Consider the following 26,761-nt stretch of genomic DNA (forward strand, 5'->3'; position numbering starts at 1 on the left):
CCTGAAGATGTATCTTACTTTGCTGCCAATTGTGTAGCTACAAATGATAGTCATATCAAGACCTATGAATGTATGACATTCAGTTGTAAGATTTTCTAAAAAGGGATAAATTGAACTTTTCATTTTGGAAGCCTTGAAATCATTTTTACTAACTCTTCAATGTTAGTCAGTAACATGTACAGTTTTCCTTTCCCTTGATTTATTTTGATCCCAGCATGTTTTGTTTTTTAGGGTTTGCTCGTAGATTGCTTTTATTTAATTAGCTAATGCTGTGTATGTTGTGTGTTTAACTTAGTTTTGTATTGAGCTTGTAGTGGATTTTCAATCTGTATTGTTGTGATATACAGTCCAGTGCTTTAGTGGCTAGGCCACACTTCCTTCAGTGGCATGGTATTTTAAATACTGATGTGCTATTTTCATTTTTACCTTATTAACAGCTATGTAGCCAATTGTGAAATAGACATTGAAGTAAAGAGATACTTTTGCAGAGCTGGCGTTAAAAGTTTACAGGTAAGCACTTTTATTTTATTTTACTTTATATCTAAAACAATTACTAGTATAAGTTGGCAGAGTAATGCACTATGTCCATTTCATATGTGCTGTGACTTCCAGCATTTCATGGAGTACCAATGTGCTGTCTCTTTGCTCCAAACAGTTTATTATTCATCCTTCATTATACACACAAACATAATAAAATTGAGATTCCAGGAAGAAGAAGCCTATTACTGGAACATCGGACAAAAATGCAGGAACAGTCCCTAGATGAGATGGCAGTCCGTTGCAGGGCCAGTTTTATGTCAAAAATTAACCAAAACTAACAAAATGTCTGTCAGATGTGGGAGAGAGGAAAGTGGAGTACACAAAGAAAAAGCCATATAGTCAGTGGAGAGAATCTGTAAACTTCAATGTTTACAGAGTGCGTGAGCTGGGAGGCAGTAGCACTAACTACTGCGTCACTGTACTACCCACCATTGGATTAATCCTGGCCATTTCAGTAGACTTCTGATTGAATTGACTGTTATTTTTTTTATTTCTACATTTATGGTGGTCATACAGAAAGTCCCTGCTGAGTTTATTTTACTTTTCTGTGGAGTTCAGATAAGATTTTTGTGTTTTACTCACAGGACATGATTCATTTCCTAACTGTAGTGTTCACATTTTGCTCAGTTGTGTCTTTCACATTCTGTAAATATTTTAATAGCTACTAAGTGAGCATGTGAGGTGAACAGGGGTCAGTTAAGCATTCCTCTTGAGGGCATATTTGTCATGGTGAAATAGGACAAACAGCATGTCCTGTTAGATAGTTTAAAATACAAGTGATCAATTTAGGTCTTTCTTGAGAGGCCTTACAGAAGGATAGTTGTGGACTTTTACAAAGGTCGATACATCAGTCAATAGATAGATTCTAAGTCTAAGCTCATGTCTCTCGCAAAATTATTCTGTTATTATTTGAGCCCATGGCAGGGATGCCAAGCTGTCAAAGAAACATAGCCACACTAAAATTCGATTATTTCCTTAAATTAATTAATAATTGAAGAATCCAAAGTTCACAAAAATCACAATACAAACAACTAACTATTTCAAAAGCAAACTTTAAAAATTAAACAAAATATACAAAATAATTTTAAACACCAAACAAAAGAGCAAAAGAATCAGGATTAACAAACAAAGAAGAACAAGCAAGATATAAATTCAGTAATAATCAAGAAATCAGAATTAAAAGTGAAAAAGCCTAATAATTCAAAAGCAAAAATGTCACCTGACCATAAATCTAACAAAAACAAAAGTGGAAAAGGGGAGAGTGTAGGGCTGGCAAGTGCCTCAGTAGAGTAGCTGTGATATAGGAGGTGTCTTCAAAATGGCTGTCAGGTAACACTGCACACCAATTTGTTTCAAACGTTTTGCTTCCTTAAGCTTGATTATGATAGCTGAACACAAATATAGTTTCAGATTAACTATGAATATGTGACTGGACGACTTAACATGTGGATTATGCAGCACAAGTAACATGAGATTTTTCTGTAGATGATTTTGATATTTTTTGCTGCTGTTCAGCATTGATCATTATAGACGCATATTATATTAGAAATTTTGTTACCTGTCTTCCTCCTGAAAACTTGAGATTACATTTTTTCTCAGCCATCACTATAGACAACATGGAATAGGTAATACGATCCAAAATATTTTTGATTGTTCTTTTAAAGGGCTATCCATTAATAGATAACCTTTTTACAATATGGTAGGGTGCTCTTTTGATAATACTGTCTAAAACACTTTATAAATTCAAGGAGTATGAAATGTATTTGTTACCTTTCAAAAAACATATAATACATAGTGACTTTTTTATTTTATAATTGGCCTTGAGATTTTGTTTGGCACAATTTTCTGTCCAATAATAAAAAAAATTAACGTCTCTACTTTTGTCACCCTTACTAGCTTGGAGCTTAGTTGAGAACGTTTCCCCTGTAGAAGTGATGAAGTGATCAGTTGTAATTCACCTGTAAAATACAAGGTTTCCATTTTTTCATTACATTAGAAATACTAATTTTGATACAACACATTTGTCCTTCTAACTGTAAAAGCTGAGGGCAGCGTCTGCCTTACATTTTAAGTCAGTGGAATCAAACTATGGAGCTGGAGGGAATGTCTGCACACCCAATGCCTTTCAAATGCTCTTCATGTTCCCGTGTCCTTACCAGATTTTGTTGTATTTGTCTAATCAACTGAGTTCAATACTGTTTTTGCTGCCCATTTTTTACGGCATGCTAATTTTAGTTAGTAAAGCAAAAAAAATGTTCTTGAAGGAGAGAAGATTATATGTATGTATATTTGTATATATGTATTGTATATGTATATATGTACAGTATGTATATGTATATACTGTATACAGTATTTATTATTACACTATCAGCAGCTTATTTATAGTAGTAGAAAGAAACAAGACACACCTTTATACTGGTTTAGCAACTAGTTTAACATTGCAACAATAATGAAGAACAATGACGAAAAAATAATTCTTCAGAAAATAATCTCCTCTTCAGCCAGACTAGCCAGTTTCAGCCATATGGATGCTGAAAGCTGTGCTTTGGGATGAGACAGTTGTAGACAGAAAAAAAAAGATCCAAATGAGGTTCATGCTGGTTAATTATCCCCTAGGGGAACCTGTTCCGAGTACTAATTAGACCACTTCAGTCATATGTCAAGAAAAATACTCTCAGCTACTGTACATTATATAGTGACCTGACTCAACGGAAGCCATAGATGAATCATCACCATGTTGTAGCTGGGCTAGACTAGTGAAAAAAGCAGTAAGTATAATTTTACAAGGAATAGCACATAATGTTGGCTACTTAGATGCCTCCAAATTCCTATATCCACGCACTTCTTCTGTGGAGTGAATGCCTTGTTCCTGTGTCTTTGTGGATGTTCATCTATGTATTTCACTTTTCTTCACCCACTCAAAGACACACTGTTAAACTAATTGGTGAATCTAAATGAGTCCCATAGGAGAGCTTGCTTATGTGTATTTGAGTTTGCCCCCAGCACTGTGTTCAGTATTGGTTGTTAGGACAGATTTCGTCCACCACAATCCTGAATTGAATGCAAAGAAAAGGAAATGGATACATAGGTTTTGCAATGAATGAAACAGGTTTGATTTAGTCTTTAGTCGTAGGGGCAGGTTTGACATGCCTGACAGCTGACAACCAATGGATGCTCATCCTGAACTGCAGTTCATAGTGATCAGAAATCAAGAATGAATTTTTAGGACTTCATAAATAGAAGACAAGCCCATCAGTTTGATTTCTTGTGTTTTATGTACCACAACACAATGGAGAAAAGGCAAGATTGAGGCTGAACATGCTGAACTTGTTAACTCTCCATTCTGAGCCAGCTCTGTCAGATAGCACGTTATTTTCTGTCACAAAAACTGACTGTGCTCAAAAGTGAGCAAACATTTGCTAAGTGTGACATACCCAACGATTTCATTCATTTATTGACATGGTCCAACAATAAGATTAGCAACTTCAGTCAGAAAGTCTGACATACCCAATGACTAGACGTCACAACGTTACATTGGCCCAAGTGTGTTCTTCTGTGAATTTCTACCACATTCAAGATTGGTTCCTACTTTGAGTTCAGATTGCACAGGTTTAGAAAATGGATAGATGGAATTATGATAGCAATAAACGAAGGTGGCAATAACAAAGGAGAATAAAAAAGAATCTCTCAGATTTAGAATGAATGCATCATCAGTTCAGGAGAGAAGTTGTACGGAAAGAAGAATCCAAATGAACAGAGTGCAGTGAAATTAGGGCTTAGAAAGTTAGAAATGTTATATTGGGTAAAATATCCTCACTTAATAATTGTCTGATCTGATTGGCAAACTTGATCACATTGACAAATGAAGATGTGAATATGACACATAAATGTACAAAGTATATTGCATTACAAGGAGCAGTTGAAGATTAAGAACTGGAAGGTGAATAGTAAATCTGGCAACATATATTTGATTACATTTCAGCAAGTTTACTTAAAGATGTTTGGAAATAGCAACCGTTTTGAACCTTTTTTTTTTTTTTTTACAGCTCCATGGTACCATGCGTGTCATCCTGGAACCTCTGATTGGAAATATCCCCTTGGTTGGAGCATTGACCATTTCTTTCCTAAGAAAACCGGTGAGTAAAGAATATGAATTTAGCTCATTTCAGCACTGACTTGACTCCAGGAGGCTTTAACATCTACTTTTGATATTTTAGCTCTTTAACAGTGCTCCTTTTTCACACATTTCATATGTTTCCCACTACCTCTGCTTATGTTTTCATCCCACTGATCAAGCTCTTGCCAACATCTCTTCTCCCAGCTCTAAGCTTACTGGCCTGGGGACCAAAAGGGGGCTTTAACATCCCGGCCAGGAACTACTTCTGAAAGAGGCCTGCGGATGCCATCTTGGAGCTAACCCAAGCAATCCTAGACTTCAATTATTTTTGAAAGAGCCAGGCCAACCTCAGGTCATCTGACCATTAAAAGGAGGAGCAGGAAGCTACATATGGGCTTGTCAGCCTGTGAGACTCCTAATCTAATTCCTGTCATTCCTTGCTTGCGATCATCCACATTTATACGCCAAGAGTAGTTAACTCTAGGATAGCATTAGTTAAGCTGGTGCATGCCACTTCTTGTTATCAGTGCTCTGATTAAATTAGATAGTTTGCTAATCCCATGGGGTAATTCAAATGCAATAAATTCAGTGATGACAATGATAATTGTGTTACTCTCGGTGCACAACCCACTAATGCATCTTATGTCCTGTTCTGCACCATATTAAATAACTTGTACTTGTGGTCCCCTCTTGGCTCTCTGTCACAGGGTACACAAAACATATAACTTACTTTAAATTGGTGAATTTAGGTAGACATGCATATTTATGCATGTAAATATATTTTGAATGTGTATAAAATCATTAAACCATTACTTCAGTCATTTGATTTGTTTGTTTTAATTTTAGGCAGATCTCTAGGGACTTGGCTATTGTATGGTTATCAAGGAAAGGCAGCACTTTTATAGAAATGTACAGCTTTACAGACTGAATGTTTAAATCCATTGGTAGCTGGGAAGTTGATGATATGTTGCTATTAGGTGACAGAGTAAGAATGATTGATGGGGAGTGTATTATTTCTTGGAGTCATTCATCTCTGGTTGCTTTTGTCCCATTCTTGAGCCAATTCTGAAGTGAGTGGATAGAATTCTTATTTAATCAGTGAATGGTTTCTTCTCTTACCATAAAGTAAGAACAATCTAATATTACCTGATTTATTTTCCTTAATAATAACATTGATTGTCAGGTATAGGTTTGTGAAAAAATATTTGCCCCCTTCCTAATGTTTTTGCATATTTTACAGAATGAATGACCTTGGAGCTTTATACAAAATACAGTATTATAGAAAGAAAACCTGGCAGAACACATAGTACAGCTTTTAAATCTTTACTTTCTTTATTTAAGGAACAAAGTTCTCCAACAGCTGTGTGAAAAAATAATTGCCTCTATAGTTTCAATATTGGATGTATCACTTTTAGAAACAATAATCACAGCTAGTGATTCCTATAGTTTGATTTCAGTCTTTCACATTGTTGTTAAGGTATTTTGACCCACTGTTCCATGCAGAACTGCTTTAACCCTAACATATTTGTTTCAGGTGCTGCTAGAGCATCTCTTTTGAGTTCAAGTTAGGACTTTGACTAGGCTCCCTCCAAAACATATTTTGTTACTCATGAGCCATTCAGTTGTAGACTTGCTTGTGTGTGTTGGGTTATTGCACTGCTGTACAGCCCAGTTACGTTTTAGCTTCACATCACAGACAGATGACTGGACGTTCCTCTTAAGAATATTCATGCAGAATTTATGGTTCCTTCAATAATGGCCAGTCTTCCAGATCCCAAGGCAGCAAAGCATCCCCTCATCATCAAGCTACCAACCCTGTGTTTTATTGTAGGCATGATGTTCTTAATGTTGAATGCTGTGTTACCTTTATGACGGACATAATGGGACCTATGTCGTTCAGAGTTCTACTTTTGACTTATCCGTCTATTGAGCATTATTCCAACATGTTTGGGGATCATCCAGATGTTTTGTTTTTTTTCCAAATGCAAGACAAGTACTATTGTTACTTTTTATTAGCAGATGTTTGTGCCTTGCTACTCTCACATGAATCCAATTTTTAATCCATCTCTTTCTTATCATGAAGTTATGGATACCGATGTTAGCTGAGGCTAGAGAGACCTGCAGTTCATTGGATATTCTTCTGGGGTCTTCTGTGAATTCTTCAGTGAGTTAATACTGTATCCTTGGAGCAATTTTTCACAGGCTGGCCTTAAATAGGAAGATTTACAATTGTTCCAGAAGCTCTCCATTTGGAGGTAATTCTCTCACTGTGATGTAGTGAGTCTCAGAAGCTTAGAGATGACTTTGTCTAACCTTTCCTGATTGGTACATATCAGCATTTTTTTCCCCTAATCCCTTCTGTAGTTTCCTTTGATCGAGGCATAGTTTTCTTCTAAGAAGCCTTATGGTGACTAATTTGCTGTCAGAGTAAGGGACAATATAAGATGCGGTTTAAATTCCACAGGGCTGGCAGTGTTCAGGCCAGGTTAGGTGTTGCTCTCCATCCCAGTCAGGATGCCAGCCATCCCGTTACCCCATTTGCACTGGGTATGTAATATTACATGACTAGCTTCACTGGTGTGCCCCGGCAACTTACTCCAACTTGCTAAGATTAAGTAAATGAAGACTACTATTGAAAATCGCTGGCACATCATCTAATGTGACATGGCCTTAAGGGGGCAATTACCTTTTCACAATTCAGGTGTTGGATAACTTTATTACTTAAATATAGAATTACAGAAATGGTCTTATATGTTTATTCTGGATACCTTCATGTAATATTACATTTTGTAAAGCTCTGAAACCATTTATTGTGACAAATTTACCAAAATAGAGGATTTCATGTAGCAGACAAATATTTTTTCACAACACTGAATACAGAGTAAATAAAGCAGAAGTTTTAAGAGTTCTACAGACTATGTCGAACTACATTCTTAATGTGAGGGTTTGGATTTATAGAGTGCAATGAAATTCTTCCTTGCATGTTCTACTTAACATACAACTCAAAGCTATGATTAGTTAATTCTTTAGCAGCCATTTTGGTTACAGGCAGAGCAGGATGTGGGAGGTGAGTCTTTCAGATTAAACAGGGTGGAATTCTGCAGGTACCCAAGGTATCCAAGGCGGGTAGATTAGTGTGTCGGCCTGCACCACATACAGTCACGTTTTCACAAAGATAAAAACGTTCTTGTTTTAACATTTAATATTCAAGCAGATTAAAACCCACACCATGCCAACAGAGAGATTTCTTACCCATTTGGTCACAAGTCCTTTTTCTCTGTTACTGTGCCACTTTAATTCAGGATGTGAGTAAAGAAAAGGTTCAGCTGGCAAGGCAGGAAGAAGAAAGAGATGGGAGATCAAATTTCATGAAAGCAAGCATTGAGTCTTAGAAACTTACAAAATAGATACAGTCTGGATGATGGTATTCATTTTATTTATGTGTCGTCACTGTATAAACATTGTAAAGTAAAATCTAAAGTATAAGCCATACTATTATGTTATCGACTCTTTCATTTCTTTATACAAGGCCTTGTTTCAAGTCCCATTCTTCACTGTTTACAGCTAATCAGTTTTGTAGTATACCAATGCATGTTTTGATGCTGTTTCTTATCAATCTGTTAAGATGGTGGCACTGACCAGAAAGCAGGAGACAGAGCTGGAGGTGGCAGAGTTAAAGATGCTAAGATTTGCATTGGGTGTGACGAGGATGGATAGGATTAGAAATGAGTACATTAGAGGATCAGCTCAAGTCGGACGGTTGGGAGACAAAGTCAGTGAGGCAAGATAACATTGGTTTGGACATGTGCAGAGGAGAGATGCCGAGTATATTGGGAGAAATATATTAAGGATAGAGCTGCCAGACAAGAGGAAAAGAGGAAGGCCTAAGGGAAGGTTTATGGATGTGGTGAGAGAGGACATGCAGGTGATGGGTGTAACAGAGCAAGATGCAGAGGACAGAAAGATATGGAAGAAGATGATTTGTTGTGGCAACCCCTAACGGGAGCAGCTGAAAGAAGGAGAAGAAGAAGTACAATGATTTACAGAAAATACCGAACATTTTAAAGTGGCACGTTGGAACATAGGCATGCATTCAAATCCCAGTCTGATCATTGTCTATCTGAACATTGTTGATTTGTTCCTTCCTTTTCCTAAATGTTTCAGTTTTCAGTGACTTTAAACTTGCCCCGATGCAGTATGGGTGGGTGATTGTGCTCCTGTCCTCTGTTTCAGGCTTAGATTTCTGCCTCATGCCCAGTGCTGCTGGGATTGACTTCTATAGGTGTGATCCTGAACTGGCATAAGCAAGTTTGATGAATAAACTGGTATTGCATATTAAATAGACTATCCATAGGGACTTGGCATCACTATAGATAGATAGATAGATAGATAGATAGATAGATAGATAGATAGATAGATAGATAGATAGATACTTTATTAATCCCGATGGGAAATTCACATTCTTCAGCAGCAGCATACTGATACAATAAATAATATTAAATTAAAGAATGATAATAATACAGGTGAAAAAAACAGACAATAACTATGTATAATGTTAAATATTAACGTTTACCCCCCCTGGTGGAATTAAAGAGTCGCATAGTTTGGGGGAGGAACGATCTCCTCAATCTGTCTGTGGAGCAGGACAGTGACAGCAGTCTGTCGCTGAAGCTGCTCTTCTGTCTGGAGATGACATTATTTAGTGGATGCAGTGGATTCTCCATAATTGATAGGAGCCTGCTGAGCGCCCTTCGCTCTGCCACAGATGTTAAACTGTCCAGCTCCATGCCAACAATAGAGCCTGCCTTCCTCACCAGTTTGTCCAGGCGTGAGGCGTCTTTCCTCTTAATGCTGCCTCCCCAGCACACCACTGCGTAGAAGAGGGCGCTCGCAACAACTGTTTGATAGAACATCTGCAGCATCTTATTGCAGATGTTGAAGGAAGCCAAAGCTTCCTATATGCCAAAGCTGCAATCTTCTGTCCACATCTGTTCTTTATAGTAGGGCTTCCTGTGATTTTATTGATAAAAGTGAAAGGAAAATAGTAGTGATTATCAACCATGGTGGCTTTTTACAACTGGGGATTCATTAAAGTGCTTGTAAAGAGAATTTTGTCATAAACATGTGATCTTGTTTAAATATTTTGTCGGCTTATTGTTTCAGTGTTGTCTGTATTTTCAACCATCTGACACAGTGCCATATCTGAAAGTATTGGCTTGAACAAATGAGGCAAGCCCCATTGGTCGTGCATCAAAAATAAAATCCCCTGAAATGTCCTGCTCTACTTTCAAACTGCTGAAGTCTAAAAATACATACACTAAAAACCACAAAGGAATTGTGATGCTGGTCATCAAGTTGGGTAACACTTAGCGGAAACTGGGGCTAAAGTAAAATGTATGTTTCCTGTCAGTGAACATTTTAGTTTTAAGTGGAATGGGTTGTTCAGCATCCGTTTACTTATTATTTCTTTTAATTTAAGAATTGAATAGCTGCACTTGACCCAGTTATTTAGGGCTTTGCTCTCTGGTGAGCACTCCTGATAATTCTCATGCTTCTGAAACTGCTAGGCTGTATGCTGCTAAATGTATTGTACTGCCTGTGTAAATATTTAAACTTTGTTTTAATTCTGAGAATTAAATGGTTTTTTCACTCTTCAATAAATGTCAACTTTGCACACTTTGTTACTCTTTATTTGCACTTCACAGATTTTGGTGTTCATTATGACCACTTTCAAATCACTTCAGGCTTTTTTTTTTTTTTTTTGTGTCCAGTGCCTCCTGACTCACCAGTATGAGAACAATCCCACCTATAATATCCTGTTTGACTCATCCTGATGTCTAGTCATGCAAGATATCAAGTATCTTTGACCATATAGACCTGAAAAAAATACTTTTAGGTCATTTTTGGACCATGTTTGTGAAGTAAATTTACCCCCATATGATAAAGAGTAAACCAATAGGTGTCCTCAGCAAAAACGATCAACCGGACTTGAAGTTGTGCAGACCACATCAACTGAACCCAGGGGTTCACCCCCTAATTGGACACAAGGGGTCAAAGTCACTCCTTTCCCCAGAATTTTGTAAAAATGGGGATTGGTAATAAAGGCATGTGGAGTGTCCTTTTTTGCTATTTGAAGGTTTCTGATCACAATTATCATCATATTTTTATTAACTGGTAGTCCTAGCCTTCTAAGAGCCACACCCAGAAGTTTAAAAATGACAACGTTATGTTACAATTGAGAATATTTAGACTTTAAATGTTTAAATTGAAGCACAAATTTGAATATTCTAACTATTTGATGAGGCTATTCTTGTTTATTATATACTTCTACCTCATGAAGTACATCATTACATTTCATATTGTTATGACTAGGAGTCCCAAAGCTCATAAATCCCAAATGCACTTCTGAAAATGCCCACTAGAAGAGGAAATTCCATCAAAAACACTGGTTTGACACACAAAAGGGCTTTGTAGAATCTTTACAATATAAAACATTTATTCTTTACAAAAAAAAAGCTCTTTAATGCCAGATTGAGTGTAAAGATGCAAAATAGAGTTGCCTAAAATAATAAGAATCCCAAAACAAGAATCCAAAGAGTGATTAAAAGACAGAGCAAACAGGTCGAAAATTCAATAATTAACAATAACCACTGAAGAAACTCAAAAACTCACAAACACTCCCAGGTGGATTTGAAATGAACTGCCAGGAATCGCGGGAGGCCCACTCTATTTACATGGCAGTGGGCAGTTCCTGGGGGTGATTGACATGTGACTCCGCCTCTTGAGAGAGGACCTCCCAAAAAACATGGAACATAACAAAGGCTCCATTGACGCATTGCTTCCACTTTCAACATCTTATCTGGAAAGACTCACCATGCCATCTTCTGAAAACATGACAAAGTCATCTTCATCTTACATTTCTGAATAAACTGGCCTGATTAATGTCGACATTAAAATAGGATCTGGTTACTGTCCTTCTAACCTCTTATAAGAAATAGTCTGGACATGTACTATTAATAGGTATTAATGGACTCTCCCTAGGAGTGCATGGATTTGGTGCCCCTCTAGAAATGCTGTCTGTTTTACTGTATGCCTAGTGCTAAAACAATGGGCTGTACCATTCTGTGATGCTTCTGTTGAAATAAGTGAGTTCTGTGAATAAATGGATCGAATGACTGTTTCCATAAGTAGTTTTCCTGTGACACACATTAACAGGCAAGTAAAGTGTGCTCTGTTAAGGAGTTCTGTGATGAACACATAACATATACAACATCTCTGGGCTTTCCTAGAGTTTGCAAGTACGAAGTAGACAAAAACAAACCTGAGATTATTCAGAGCCATCAGTCAGGGAAGAGTATTGCTTATTCCACCCCAGGACAATTTTGAAAAAACTGGAAAAAAAATATGGCATTTCTGTTTACCTGTACATTCTCTAAAACATAACTATCATTTCAGATCAGACAGTCAGGTCTTGCAGATATATAGCAGTGTTTTCCTGTGGTTGTTGTTAATGTCAATTTAATTCTTATTGAGTTGTTAATTTTTTAGCACTGTTTGTTTATTAAGCATTGATGACTGTGAGGGTATCAGTCGATGTTATAGTGGTGGATTTCAAAAAGGTGACTTCACAAGCAGTGTTAACAAATTCAATTTTCTAAGCAAATTTGACATTAAGAAAATCAATTACTTTTGTGTTTTCCAAAGAAAATGTGTCTAAAAATTACAGGTACCAACTAAAAAAATGAATTAAAGCTTTGAATTTAGTGTTTCCCTACTAAATCATATTGTAAGATTTTTAGTTCATGTGCTCTGACTCCTGCCAGAGTTTTCTCCATAAATTTGACGAGTGAAACAATAAATAAGGGTCATCCTGATTTTCAGATAATACTACCTACATCTGCCCTAGACAGACTCCAGTGTACTGAATACTTGTGGCATCAGTTGTTGCCTTTTCTTATTTAAAATGAATTTATTAATGAATATATTCATTTTTTCGTCTAAATAGTTCATTTTTGATATCAGGAGGATGCTGGAAAAAATTGTCATTTTTAACCGTTACATGATGACACTGTTTGGTATTATTTTGGGTGCTGACAATTTCTGCATTGCAGTCTCATGATTTCCAGTCTTACCCAGAGGGCAGTGGAGTGACCATACAAAAGCTGACCCTTGCATCCCTTAAGTAAGTGAGATTAGGAGCAAAACCATTTTGGTTTGTGCTTTTATCTGAATAAAAACTTTCCAGATAAGCAAGCTTGCTTTTGAAGCAGTAACTTTGACCTTTGACTAGTGTTTTGAACTAGATGGCAGATTTTTGGGAGCAACCTTAGCTTATTCTTTTGACTATGTTGCATCCCCTGATCCTACTCTTTAAAAATCTTCACAATCTCATTTCCCATCAGTGTAGTAACACATGCTAGCTGCCCATCTTTTAAGCTTTTGTTTCTGGTCTCCAGTCAGGGTTCAATCAATGGTAGAAAGGTGTAGAAGGTGCTAGGTGTCACTTCAGTCTGAGTTACAATATTTTTTGTTATTGTATAAGATGTTGTTTAAGTATTTATTTTGTTTCATGTACTATTATTAAATCCAGGAGATAATATTACAAATAATTGTCATCCTCTCCACACCCACTACTTGCTGAACAGAGGTGTGCCTTAGCACATGTTGTCACTTATTTACCACTCCATTTATGTAGTGTTAAGTAAGAAGCCATGGGCTAAAATTTAAGAGGAGAATGATTTCTTGGAAGACTGACATGAATAACACAAATGTGTGACTTGTTGCATCATGGCTTTGGGATGGATTGAAAAATTAGGCCTGATTTTATGTATTTTTAACATTGAATTTCCAACTAATGCTAGCACCTGCTCTTTGTATTGTTGTGGACAGCACCCAGGGGCTGGTCCCTTACTTGGAAGTCCCCGAAAGTAGGGATTGAAATCCAAGCAGTTGCCATTCTGGCAACTCACATAGAACCCAACAGGGCATGCCACATGGGACTCCAGGTCCCAGCATTAGGATTGTGCGTGTCTGTGTGGAAATGCTAACCCAGAAATGCTGTCATCTAGTGTATCGCGGGACACCATAGCCACATCCCTCCTGTCTTTGTATTGTACTGGCCTCCTGGCCGCGTAAATGTCCCTGGTCTATATCAGCCAGGATGCCAACACACTCTTTATATTGTTGGCATCTTCTGCCAACCTCCTGAAGAGGACACTAAATGTCCTGTTTCTACTTCATCCTGGCCTCCTGACCAGATATCGCACCAGCCCCCATCCTGAATGATGTGTCAGCCCATAGGTGCTGTCATTCACAGTATGTATGTGGGTTTGGTATATTTAACATCTGTCATTCTTGTTTTTTTACATTTATTGTGGATTACTATTTATTCACTTCTTCCTCTGGCAGGCATTATTTGTTTGCTTTCTCTTGATCCTTTTGTGTCCCCTCTTCACTACTTTCAGACTGTCTTATTAACTTTGAGTCATTTCCACCCAGGGGGCGGTGGAAGGCTCACAGTTACCTGAATTGTAGCTACTGTAGAGTGCGGGACATGGCTGGCCTTTTATCCTGGCCAATATCCCCCATATACTTTTGTTAATACAGCATGGAAGACCAAATAAATCTTAATGGAAAGCTTCAATTAATCAGCTAGGTTAATTTACAGTATATATATTGACTATGAACTATTTCAAACACACCAATCAGCATACAGATAAATGGTACAGTCCAGAAAAACACCTTTGCTGTTAAGTTATATGTAAGGTCCCAAATAGTTAATCATTAAGAATCATGGGTAATACCTGAGTAAAAAAAAATAAGACTTCTTGTATGTAAACTGTTATCAGAGAACAAAATATTAAATGTTATATATGAACTAATTTTCAAATCTGAATGCACTGGTACATAGTTAGTCAAGATCTCCTAGTTAAACAGGCAGACAGTTTCAAGAATATTTTCTTTGACAATATCCTCTGAATCACACACACTTCTTTCTGTTATTAGAGAGATGTCCAGAAGTCTACGGCGCAGTTCTCTGTTACAGATGCAAAATTATAAAATAAATGCTATAAAGTCACTCTGAGATAACATTTTGCCGTCAGGAGTAGTGTGTTCAACTGTTCTCCTGTTTACAGAGGTTTAAATTAATAAAGTATAAATTTAAGTTTTTTGTACTTCACTTGAGTAATTTTTATTCAGGGCTACATTTACTTTCAAATAGCATAGTTTTTACTTCACTACATTTTGCAATAATCCTTGTTAAGCGTTACACTAATATAAATTCATAAAAGAGTCCTATCAGGTGTGTTGGCAACATAAGTTATAATTCAGCGTTGTTCAGATACAGCCAATATAATGCCATATATCATTCAGTACCATAAGTTATGTAGTATGCACAAGCACGCACAAGGTATTGAAGTGGATTCTTATGAGCCCAATTACTAAAATGCTGGAGTGAACTACACAAGAAGGTAGACTCGGGATTCAGTCGACATCTCGAAGCTGGTAAATGGAGTGCTCATATGCTTGGAAGCCCAAACAAAGTGACGTCAAGGTCTTACTTTCCCGTTATGTTTTTGCTAAATAAAGGGGTGTCAGCTTTCCTTCAATCATAGATAAGTATTTTTTATGCTATCTTATGGAATTTGATCTCTAGGAAAGCTAATGGAAAACACTGCTCTGTCAATCAGAATCTACCCTGGAGCTGCAATAACTAAGGAAAGTAAAGATGACTTAGTAAATTACAGTTTTGTGTGCTAAGGTGAACGTTGAGTAGCGATATGTTTTGTCTTGGTAAATTACTGGAGACTTGTTGCATTGTATCTTCCACTGAACTGCGAAGTGTGTATCTTATACTATGTCCAAGCTCTAATTATTAGTTTTATACATGATTCAGGAGAGAACACTTACATTTAAGAAACTGGACCCATGTCCAGAGCATTTTTCAGTAGAACATTGACTCTCAGGTTTGTAATTGCTTTTTTAATATGATGTGTTAAAGGTGAATTATTTTAGTATAATGTTAATGCAAGTTTGGTAAATGCCTATATTTGTGGGAAAATGTCAGTCTGTAGAATTTGCCAATTGGAATGCATTAAAAATACACATATATATTATGAGATAACTGCTATACATCTGGTTATGTCAGAGAGTTAACAATATTCCTTTTACGGTTTACAGGAATGCTCGAGCAAGTAATTAATTAATTCATTCATTACATTTATATAGCGCTTTTCTCAGTACTCAAAGCACTATCCACACAGGGAGGAACCGGGAAGCGAACCCACAATCTTCCACAGTCTCCTTACTGCAAAGCAGCAGCACTACCACTGTGCCACCTGTGAGGACAAGTAATTTAAAGGTAACATTTGGTGGCAAATTGAGCAAAGGAAACTACAGAATTCTTAAGAGTGTTCTTGTAAAAGATAAGCTACAATTCTAAAATTGTTGAATTCCTATTTAATGGAATATTTGCCCTTCTAAAAGCCAGCTTTACTTCAGTGAAGTATGGCAAACCCAATCTGTGTTGATTTTCACATCTATTCAAGTTGTAAGGTTGCAAGCTGTTCACATGCTTATTCTTATTTTTGTATTTTAATTTCTTCTTCTTCTCTCTGGGGAAAGGGTGCCTCATCTACTGCTGCCAGGTATCCCAATAAGGGAGGCACAGTGTACATCAAATCCCCACTCACTAGTAACACACTTCAGATCACCACCTTCATACTGACTGCAGTTATGTTCTGATCAAACGCAGGAGTACATTTGCATGATACATTTGTCTGTATTGTAGTTCTGTAGCAAAAATATTGTATGAGTGTTGTTCAAAAGTAAAATTCATGTGTTGTGTTCTCTAAACAAAGCCTTGCACCTTCTCATTATTACATAGTTTACCATTTTGGCACTTACAGTAAGTGATTTTGAAAACAGGTATGTAGTTTGTTCCACTGAAATATTAGTAACTGAGTAAAAATTTTATGTAGTACTTCTACTTTTACTCAAATATCACTTCTGAGTACTTTTTACAGCTCTTGTCAGCATGCATTCAAAGAGTCCAACACACTTGTTGCATTTAAAATTGATAGTATCTTCTGTTTGAGTCATCTCTGATAATGTTAGATGTGAATTTTTATCTGAATGTTTATATCATCTGTGTGCAATGTTTTCCTTAAAGTAGTTTATTGCCAGGGCAACTGGCCTAAAAGCAATATGATGGCCAAAACTAACAACTGTCTGTTTAGTGACTTTATATGGCAAAACTGAACCTTGCAAAGAGTAGAGAAATGTAAACTAAAATCTTGTTATGGTTACACTTTTTTTTCATGTAATTAACCAATTAAAAAAAATATTCCCAGTTGCTATGGGCCAGGTATTAGCTGTTTGCCAGATCATTTTATCAGATTCTATAAGTAGGAACATTGCTGTCATGATGTGATGGGGTTGACAAAATCAAAACCAAGGCTTATCTCACAAATACAAGCCTCATGTGTACTGGCTCAAGACAAGACAATAAAAGATTTTAATGAAAAAGAATCGGAAGATGAGACATGGTCGAGAAAACAGGCAGTCAGAATGAAAAGATATCCAACCCATCATCAAGTTTAAAATGCTAAGCAAAAAATTAAAGTGTTTTAACCATAAAATAATTTATACATAGAAATTTCCGAATCAAAATAACACAATGCACACCAACACAGGAATCCTAATATCTAATACTCTGGAGCAGAAAATGCTGGTCTTTACGCTGGCATCACATACTCCCAGGAAAACTGGGATAGATCACTGTGACAATAGTCGACAAGTTACTAAAGACAGTGTGGCATTGCAATAAGATGTTATGAAAATGAAACATTGTAAATATTGCATAATGAAAGAATTTGTTTTAAAATGTATAATCCTTGGAGTCTAAAACCACATGTTTCATGTGTGACATGCACGAAGACCTCGAGGAAGGCAACAAAAATGACATAAAATAGCACATTATAACATCAAGGCTTCAAGTTGGTTATGACTGAAAAGTGAGCCTTCGGCCTTCACTCTAAAAATCTCAGGAAAAGAGAGAGGAATTGTTAAAACCCCTGGTCCTCATTAACAATACCAATTATTCATTACATTTATAAAACTTTTAACAGGACAAAACAAGAACAAAAGCAAAAATAGGTTAAAAAAGGTAAGTCTAAACAAGACAACACAAAGAGAACAAAACCAGTCCACAAATCCTAATCCTAAAATAAACCTAACTCCAAAAACTAGAAAACCAGAACAAGATGGTTACAAAGGCCAAGAAAAATGCAAATTGGAGCCAAAATGCAGAAGTAGGAACTAATGCTATAGCATTAGCCCAGTGGCTTTTGTGGGATTACATGTCCTGGGGTTATTCAACAGCTGCAATGATAGCAGCCCCAGCTTCTAACACACAAGCTCATCATAAATTAGGAGGCTCGTAACAAACATATATACAGTATATAGTCAGTATAAGACAGTATAAAATTAATAAACAACATTTGTATGGAAAAACATGCAAAACAAACATAATAACAATTTATACAAATAATATTTAAAAAGTTTAATAGTATTTCATTTTTGCCCAAGTAAAAAAAAATTCAGACTGCTTACTTACACATTGCGTAGGTACTGACTGAGAGAAAAGCTAGGAGAAGCAATTGTTCATTATGTTTGTAAAGATTAGTGGATGTAGATGGTGAAAAGCCAGCGCTTCAGTGGATCCCAGGCATTTGCTCTAAAGTGCAGTGCAGTATTATGCAATCTGTTTGCCATGTAGGGTTTGGATCACCAAAGCCCTTTAAAGAACAGACTTGTTAATGACATTGAGGAGCAAGTTACCTTGTGTACTTCCAATGTTATTTCTATTTATTGCTGTTTTGGTATGTCATATAATATATGACGTATGATTGAAAAGTTTTAAACTTGACCCATTAACAGGAACACCAGTTAAACCAGACAAGTTTTAATGTTCAACCTGTGAATACTAATAAACGTTTTCATGAAAAATTTCTGTTCTGCTCAAATCAACAATTTTGTCTAGTGTGTTAGACAGAGGATATGCAGCATTCTTCATGATGGCACTCCGTTACTACCTACAGGGCTTCCAGAGTGCATCCCGTAACTGTGCCAGTCTTCCGAATAGTGACCTGGCATTGAGCCTTTTTGGTATGATGAATATGAATAATGAGTTCCTTGGAGTTGCTAATGTTAAGTTGCAGACAATTATGTCTGCACCAAGAAATCCCCCAATCCCCCTTATCAATATACCCAGTAAGTGCAGAATCGTCAGAAAATGCCTGGAAGTGACATTACCTGGTGTTATATTTGTTGTCTGAAAAAATAGAACTGTTCCTTTTGGTGCTCCAGACTATATCCATATCAGAGATACAGTACTTAAACCTCACAAATAGTGGTCTGCCCAAAAGATAGTCCATTATCCAAGGCACCATAGGCTCATCCATGTGTATATCTCTGAGCTTACCCTTTAACTGAGATGACTAGCTGGTATTGAAGGTATTGGAGAAATCAAGAAACATAATCCTCACAGTCCAAGTGAAAGTAAGCCTTGTGTTGCAGATAGACAATTGCATTATGATGAAGAGACACAGTTAACACATATGAACTAACAACCTTTAATTGTTCCAAGGAGAATTTTAGCTTTTTACAGAAGCGCAACAATTTTATAACAAAAAACAACAACCCCTTCAAAAACATACAGGAATTACAAAATAGAAGAAATTGTTGACTAATCATTCATTTTGAGTTTTATTTAGCTTTCATTCATTTTATATGATTTATAAACACTACCTAACAGCAGGTTGGTCTCTTACTTGGTTTCTGAACTGTTGAATTCATCAATACGTGGATTCAACAAGATGTTAAACATGCAGTACAGGAATGCTGGCCTATATTGCGTGTCCCATAATTATTGCTGATTAGCTGGTGGTTGATCTCTACTGCAAATAGCCTTTTCAATGTCATACCAAAGAAGATTGATTAGACTGAAGTGCTGACTAGGCTGGCCATGTGGCATGAAGTGTTATTCTGTTGATGGATTGCTCCTGTTCGACAGTGATGTCCTGATGCCACATGACATTCATGCATTGCTCTTTTCACAAGCATTAACTGGGTTTCATCACACTGGAATTCTTTCTCTTGTGTGTAGTGTTTGCCTTCCTTAACCCAAAGCAATTCACAGCTTTTTATTTTTTGGGGTCATCAAGCACCATAGTCGATCATGACAAGGTAGAATTTGTATGACATAACTTGACTATCTTAACACTCCGGTTGTAGCTGGATAACTGCGAATTGTCACTTTCACATCATCAGCCCCTTTGATATCAACTTTTGGTTTGTAACCACAAGACTACTACTGGCTGGCTGGATATTTGGGGTGATAGCTGTATTACACAGGGAGCACACAGTCCGTGTGAAGAGCCATTGATTATACCTCCACAACATGCTCAGGATTTGTTGCTGCACATTCAGTGCCACATAAATCTCTTGGTTTGCTCATTGTTTCACTAACTTGCACACTAACACAATGGTTTGGTGGCTGTCTGTCTCAGTTTCAATTGCATTGTCTGCACATGAGTGCATGGAAAGCGCAAATTTCCTTAATAAAGTGCTCATTCACTATATAGCATAACAAATACGGATTTTTGTCATTTTAACAAAGATCCTTTGTCAACTGCTCCATGAATAACTCAGGATATTTTATACTGTTTAAAGATGTTTAAGAAAAATCCAAACAGGAAGAGGGAAAGATCACTTTAATAACCTTGAATTTTAGATGACTGTGAACTGAACCAAGTCAGTGCACTAAACAGGAGAGCCTCTGCCCAAATCCCAAAATAAAAAAGAGACTGCACATTCATTAGTTTGTGAGCCCAAAGCTTACATGTTCCATGTCATTTTCACTGAGGTTAAAATTATTATGGTGAAGATTTCTTTTTTCTTATTGGGTCAGTTCAGTATTGCTTCTTTCTATAACCCCCATGGACTGTTCAGCAGGTCTAATATTATTATTAAAATTGGAAAACTGACTGACATATGAAGTAATACAGCCATTTCAGAATGTCCAGCTGAATGTATATAGCTAACATTAGAGCTGCAGTGTGGTAGCATAATGATTCTTCTATAGCTGATATAAATGTTTAGAACGTGCTTGTTTCTCCTGTCTGCAGGGATTATAGACATAAAAGTTTACAAATGATGACATTTGACTGACTTGGCAAAAACAGCAAGTGGACAGTCATGTGACATTGTTATGTACTGAGATGAAGTGTTTTGTATTTTATGTGTTGTTTTTGTTTGAGTTATTAGGTTTCATGTCTTTATATTATTATTGTTGGCTTCATATTTAATTATGTATTGGTGTCCTGTCACTTTAAATGTGAGCATGTTCCGTGTTCTTTGTGGATGGAATCTCAAGATGCGGGGCCATTGTCAATCACCATTTAGGAACTGCCTCCATCCCTATAAAGACTGTGGAGACAGGTAGTTCAGTTGGAATCATTCATTATTGTGAAGTCTACTTGAATTGTGAGTATTGTTTCTGGATTGACTTCCTTTTTTTATATTTTTGTGCTTTGGTTTATGATACCTTGATTGGGACTTGATAGCTGAAAATTGCCTTTTTGGCAAGTCCTTTAAAGTTTCTGTTTGCTTGGTGGAGCTTTTGTTGTATTTTTTTGTATTTTTCAAATAATTTTTCTTTTTATAAATATTCTTTTGTTAGCATATCTGTGCACAAGCCAAGGTTTACGGTTGCCCTTCTCTTGTGGGGTTTTTTTGAGATATTTAAAAACATTATTATATCAAGGATAAATCCTTTACACAGGCCACTTGAGTAGGGGTGGGCGCAACAGAGTGAGTTTTTTTTTCCAGGCAGGCAGTGAAGGCCTGGTCCTGCCATGTGAAGCTCTTGAGGATCTTTATTGAGGCTTCTGACATTTTTGTATTCGGGGAGACTCCATTTCATGACAGACATATTATGTGGTGATTGAAACTGGCAACTCCTGGCTTGATCTTCCAGGATGTCTCAGGATTCCATCAAATTGTTGTATACTCTGCTCTTGCACAATTGTCCAATAGACAATATAGCTGATATCTGCTATAAGAGATATGTCTTTGGATGAATGTGCCTGTAACTAAGGAAAATATTGTTAAAACGTACACATATTTAATAAATGTAATAAACTGCACCAAGAATGGTTAAAAAAATCATTCAAAAATGTGTACGTGAATGTAAATATATCTGCACAAACTGACACTCGTGAGTAACATTTTTAGAAAGTTCAAAATGAAACACAAAACTCAAAGCATCTGTGTGCAGACTCGAATAAGCTTTTGCAGAATACATTAACTGACAAGAGGCTGGTCCGCCCTTTCTGAGTTTTGATAGCCAACACGAGCCGTGATTCACCAATTCTTGGTAGCCGACCGAGCCGTCATTGGCCAATTCTTGGTAGCCGAACCGGGCTGTGAATGGTCAATTCTTGGTAGGCGATACGGGCTGCGATTGGCCTGAGCTTTCAATTCTTAGTAGAATCTTGGTAGCAGAAAGCGATCTGATTGGTTTTCGCTACCAAGAATTACCTCGACTCATGGCTGGTCGGAGGCGCCATGGGGCCATCGTAGTAGATGAATGTCAATGTCGCACACTAAGGCAGCGTTTTTTTTCTGCAGTTATATTTTTGAATAAAAGTGCACTTGTTCTGTTATATTTGTACCTTTCGTGAAAGTGTTTCTTTGATATTTGTACTTCAGGCTTCATACATTATATAGTTTATGCCTACATTTTGTCATTTACTACTAGAATATGAAAAACGTTTGTTTTAAAAATGTGTTTACACAGATTACTGTAGAAAACGGAACACACATGAAATGCGTGTGTTCCAAATAATGATCTATTATTTTCACTCTAAAACTCCACTTCACTCCCAGATAATCAAACAAGACATGAGCTGAGAGAAGTTTGTGCACATTCTAAGTCAGTGGGGGGATGGTATAGTTGGCTGTTTGCAGCTTGTCTTTATCTGCACATTTAGAGGACAAAGGACGCTGGCGGAGAGGTGTGAACGGATTTATGAAGCGATTTAAGGTGGGACGGATCTACGAGTTTTTTCGTAGGCTCTGGTAATTCTAGTGTTAAAAACACTGATATGCACACCTACCTCACACCAGGCCAGTATGGAGTCTGCTCAATGGTATTTTCCTGACCTAATGAAAGAAATCACAGTCTTAGAAGGGTACCCATGAGAACATGAAAGAACAAGCAAAGCCAATACAGTAGTCACACCAGATTAGAAGTAAAAATGTTTTAGCAAATCAACATTTTTATAAACAATAGAATGTTTTTTCCATGCTTTATTGATTTCTCCTATGTGGGTTTTGCATATTCACATTGTGTCTCTCCAGGTGTTCCAGTTTTTCCCCCAACATTTCAAAGTTGTGTGTGTGTTAAATTAAGTGGCAGCTCTAAATTGTCCCTATAGAAGTATAAGTGTGTGTCTGAGTGTGCCTTGCAATGGACTGCAACACCATCATGACTTGCTGGCAGGAGACAGGCACCATCATCCTGTGACCCTTGATAAAGGCCATGCCACATTAGACAGCTTTTCCAGTGATTTTCAGTTGTAGCCTTCATTTACTTAATCTTAGTGAGTCTGAGATGCACTCCCATGAAGGGCAGTCACCGAGTCTGATATACTTAGTGACTCACTCCAACTAGTCCACAACTCAATCCTACAAAATTGGTTTGTTTTTAGTTGTAGGGATGGGCTCTGTGTGTTTGAGAGCTGACAACCAATGAATGCTCATGTGGAAGTACATTGTTTATAGTGCAGCAAAAAAAAAGTAAGGAATGAAGGTGTTTTGGACAAACAGAAGTAAGCTTGTTTGTTTGATGTCTTGTTTTTCATATACCACGACAGAACGGGAAAAAAGAAAAAAAGGGACTGAGATTGTTGCAGTTAACCCTTTATACAGCACTGGTTTCATCAGGCAGCAGAAAAAGACATTCGCTAAATTTGATGTGCCCAGCGTTTGTCAGTCATATAAACTGACATCGTCCAGCAACTAAGTCAGCAAGTTTGACATACTGCACAAGTAGAAGTTGCATAATTTGACATTAGTATAAATGGGATAGGAAAGCAGTGGATGGATTGGTTGTGCCTTGAGCATGGGAAAGGCGCTATATAAATAAAATGTATTATTATTATTATTATTATTATTATGTATTCCACGAAAGAAACCTTTAAAGAGTGGAGTTGAATATTTTGCAAAAGTGATGTATGTTCCTTACAGCTGTAGTATTCTAGCTCCTATAAATAAATAAACAATGTAACATTTTCCTGTTTTTATGCTGGTGAATGAAGCTGATCTAGGTAAGGTCCAATCTTGGTCATGATGGCTTTTATTTTAGACTTAAGTTGTTTTACCCAACAAAGAAGCAGCCTGAATGGTGCCTCTACTTTTCTCTCAAACTGATATTTTGTTTTTCTTTCTTTCAATTTGCTCCTCGATCTTCCTATTCAGGATATTTATTTGGAGTTGGAATCGCACCAACATCCTACTGAAGCCAGACCTTTTTAAAAGCACTTCAGTGTTTCAGAACACTGTCTATGTTTATTAAACCTTTTTCAATACAAACTTGTATTGGCTCTTGACCCCAAGGTCCTTTTTTCTCAGGCAAGCAAAGAAATGCCTGAAGCACAAACTGAACACGGGTTTAGTATGTCTGGTCAGAATGATAAACATGTCTGAATCTGCAGGGGTTGTTTTGCCATAACAGAAAATGTATAACTGTTAATACACATACAGTATCAAGACCTTTAGATGTATTCACCCATCCATCTGTCACTTTTCTAATACATTTAATCTTGTTCATGATTGGTGAACATTTAAAAACATATACAGTATGAGATGAATATTTTCCTGTTTTCTGAGCAACTTTAATCTAAATGCAAACCCCTCACAAAAGTATTTATTTCAGCACATTCATGTCCTAGGCTTTGATAGAAGCAACATAGCTACATTTGCTCACCTTTGCTGACCGTGTTACAAAGCATCACTACGTTGTTAATCGCCAAATGTGCTATAACAGTGTCAGTGCTTTTGAAACAACACACCTTTAGACAAGCCAAGACAGCAATACAAACAGACCACTGCAATAGGATTCTTAAATAGTAAATTTGTTGTACGCTATTTGGCCTTATAGTATATAGTATAGTATAGTATATATATTTTTTTTTTTTTGAGACCAGCTCATTTTTTTACTGGGGCTTCCAAATGTATTGAATTCAGTTCCACTCTCACTTTCCACATTTTGATTTTAGATTTGTTATATTATTTTATGTTTATGTTATTGCAATTTATTGCCATGACACAACGTAATGGTCCTGCCATTCACACTAGGTGATAATATTCGCAGAATGAAATTTAAGTCAGCACTACATGTCTGTCTCTGTCCAATGTTTGAATTTTGGCATAGTTTAAGTCACTGATTTTGGTGTGTGTTTTTGGGCTTTGTTTCAGATTTTATCTTCTGGTTGTTTATTTTCATTAGGTCCTGTGTCTTACCATTTCAGTCTGTGACATAATAAGACTTTTAGTCACCCTTAGATTAAATACATTCCTCCTTAAAGCATGAACTAATTCCTTTCAAAACTGTACATAACATTCATCTCTCTCTTTCGACTTTGAAGCAGAAACCTTGACAGTTTCTAAAAAGAATCTGGATGAGATATTGGGACAGTTTAGCTATTAGCTAAACAAATGAGCTTGATGGACTTGATGGTCTCATCTCATTTGTCGAATGTCTCATGTTGTTATCTACCCTGGACTTGACTTTCCTTCAGAGATACTGTAGAGCGTACTTCCTCTGGCCACATGTTCTACCTTATGTTTTTACCCATTTTCTGTTGACCTACAAGGTTTTGCTTACTTTTCAAGCTGTTTTGGAATCTCCATAGATGTTTACACTTTTTGGAGAAATTCCAGATAGGGTACATTCTTAAAAGTGATGGTTCTTTAATGGCATCATGTGGTTCTTTACCTGGTGGTATGGTACCTCGTAGAACTATTACTTGACAAAGCACCATTTCATTCTGGGACAGGTTCTTTGCATATGAATTTGGTTCATTGTGCTCTGAAAAATTTCCTAATATGTGGCAAAAAAATGAAATTTTTAAAGTTTGGTAGGCTATCTAGCGTGACATTAACAGGTTAAGAATACATGAATATAGCCTATGTTATTGTATGTAGTAAAGGTCCTTGTAAAATAATGACACCCTAGTGCTTTACAAATCTGTTACCATCTATTCAAGGTTACTATTTACTGCATGGAGCCTGTTATAGACCTCAATAAATAAATGGTTCTTCCTGTACCCTTCATGTGGATGGGTCATTTGGGAACTAAAAATGGTTCCCCTATGGCATCACTCTGAAGAACTACTCTGGAACCTTTTATTTTTAAGAGGGTACTTCAGTTTATTGGGAGATCTGTTATGGTCGCCTTTACTACACTCCCAGCTTGCCATCTCTTTTTTTATTTGTATGTATCCTGACTGACTAATACTAGTAAAATGGAAAAGAAATGTGTCATATCACATCCAATAACTTCACTTACTGAAGAACACTTCAGAAATGTTTTGACACATGGCAGTCCTTTGTCAAAATCCTCCTGAACCTGCAAACTTTAACTGTTTACCACACAAAAGTATTGAAGTCTTTCCAACTATTTTAACGGTCTTGGAAAGCCAAATATTCACTGTGTTGAAAAGATTTTTTTTTTAAGTTTGAGAAGTTTGTCTTCTCTTTACTTTTCTCTTCTTTATCCTTCTTTTTCCATTTTTCTCTTGCCTTTTGGTGAGGAAGAGAAACTTGAAAGTATGTACTGTATAATAAATTAAACCTATAATTGTACTTATTAAACCAATAATCTTATTTGCTTAAATTTCAAAGCATTTCAGTGCATACTACTGATACTTTGAAAGTGATTAAATATGTTTTAAAAATTGTGGTATCCTTATTTTTATTTTAAAGATTGAAGACCCCCTCTAGCTTAACAAAAGAAACTTTGAAAGGCAGGGAGCC

The 26,761-nt window shown here is 36.7% G+C and overlaps 1 protein-coding gene across 3 annotated transcripts in view; it reads left to right on the plus strand.

The window, feature by feature from the left end:
- The window catches only part of esyt2b (extended synaptotagmin-like protein 2b), a 256,271-nt gene that overhangs the window by 113,469 nt on the left and 116,041 nt on the right, over positions 1 to 26,761 (plus strand). For all 3 annotated transcript variants that reach the window (XM_051929061.1, XM_028804139.2, XM_028804140.2), the window contains exons 5-6: positions 438 to 510; positions 4,587 to 4,676. In XM_051929061.1, coding sequence (XP_051785021.1) covers positions 438 to 510; positions 4,587 to 4,676 — 163 coding nt within the window. The remainder of the gene's footprint in view (positions 1 to 437; positions 511 to 4,586; positions 4,677 to 26,761) is intronic.

The sequence above is a fragment of the Erpetoichthys calabaricus genome, chromosome 6, assembly GCF_900747795.2.
Source record: "Erpetoichthys calabaricus chromosome 6, fErpCal1.3, whole genome shotgun sequence".
NCBI lineage: Eukaryota > Metazoa > Chordata > Cladistia > Polypteriformes > Polypteridae > Erpetoichthys > Erpetoichthys calabaricus.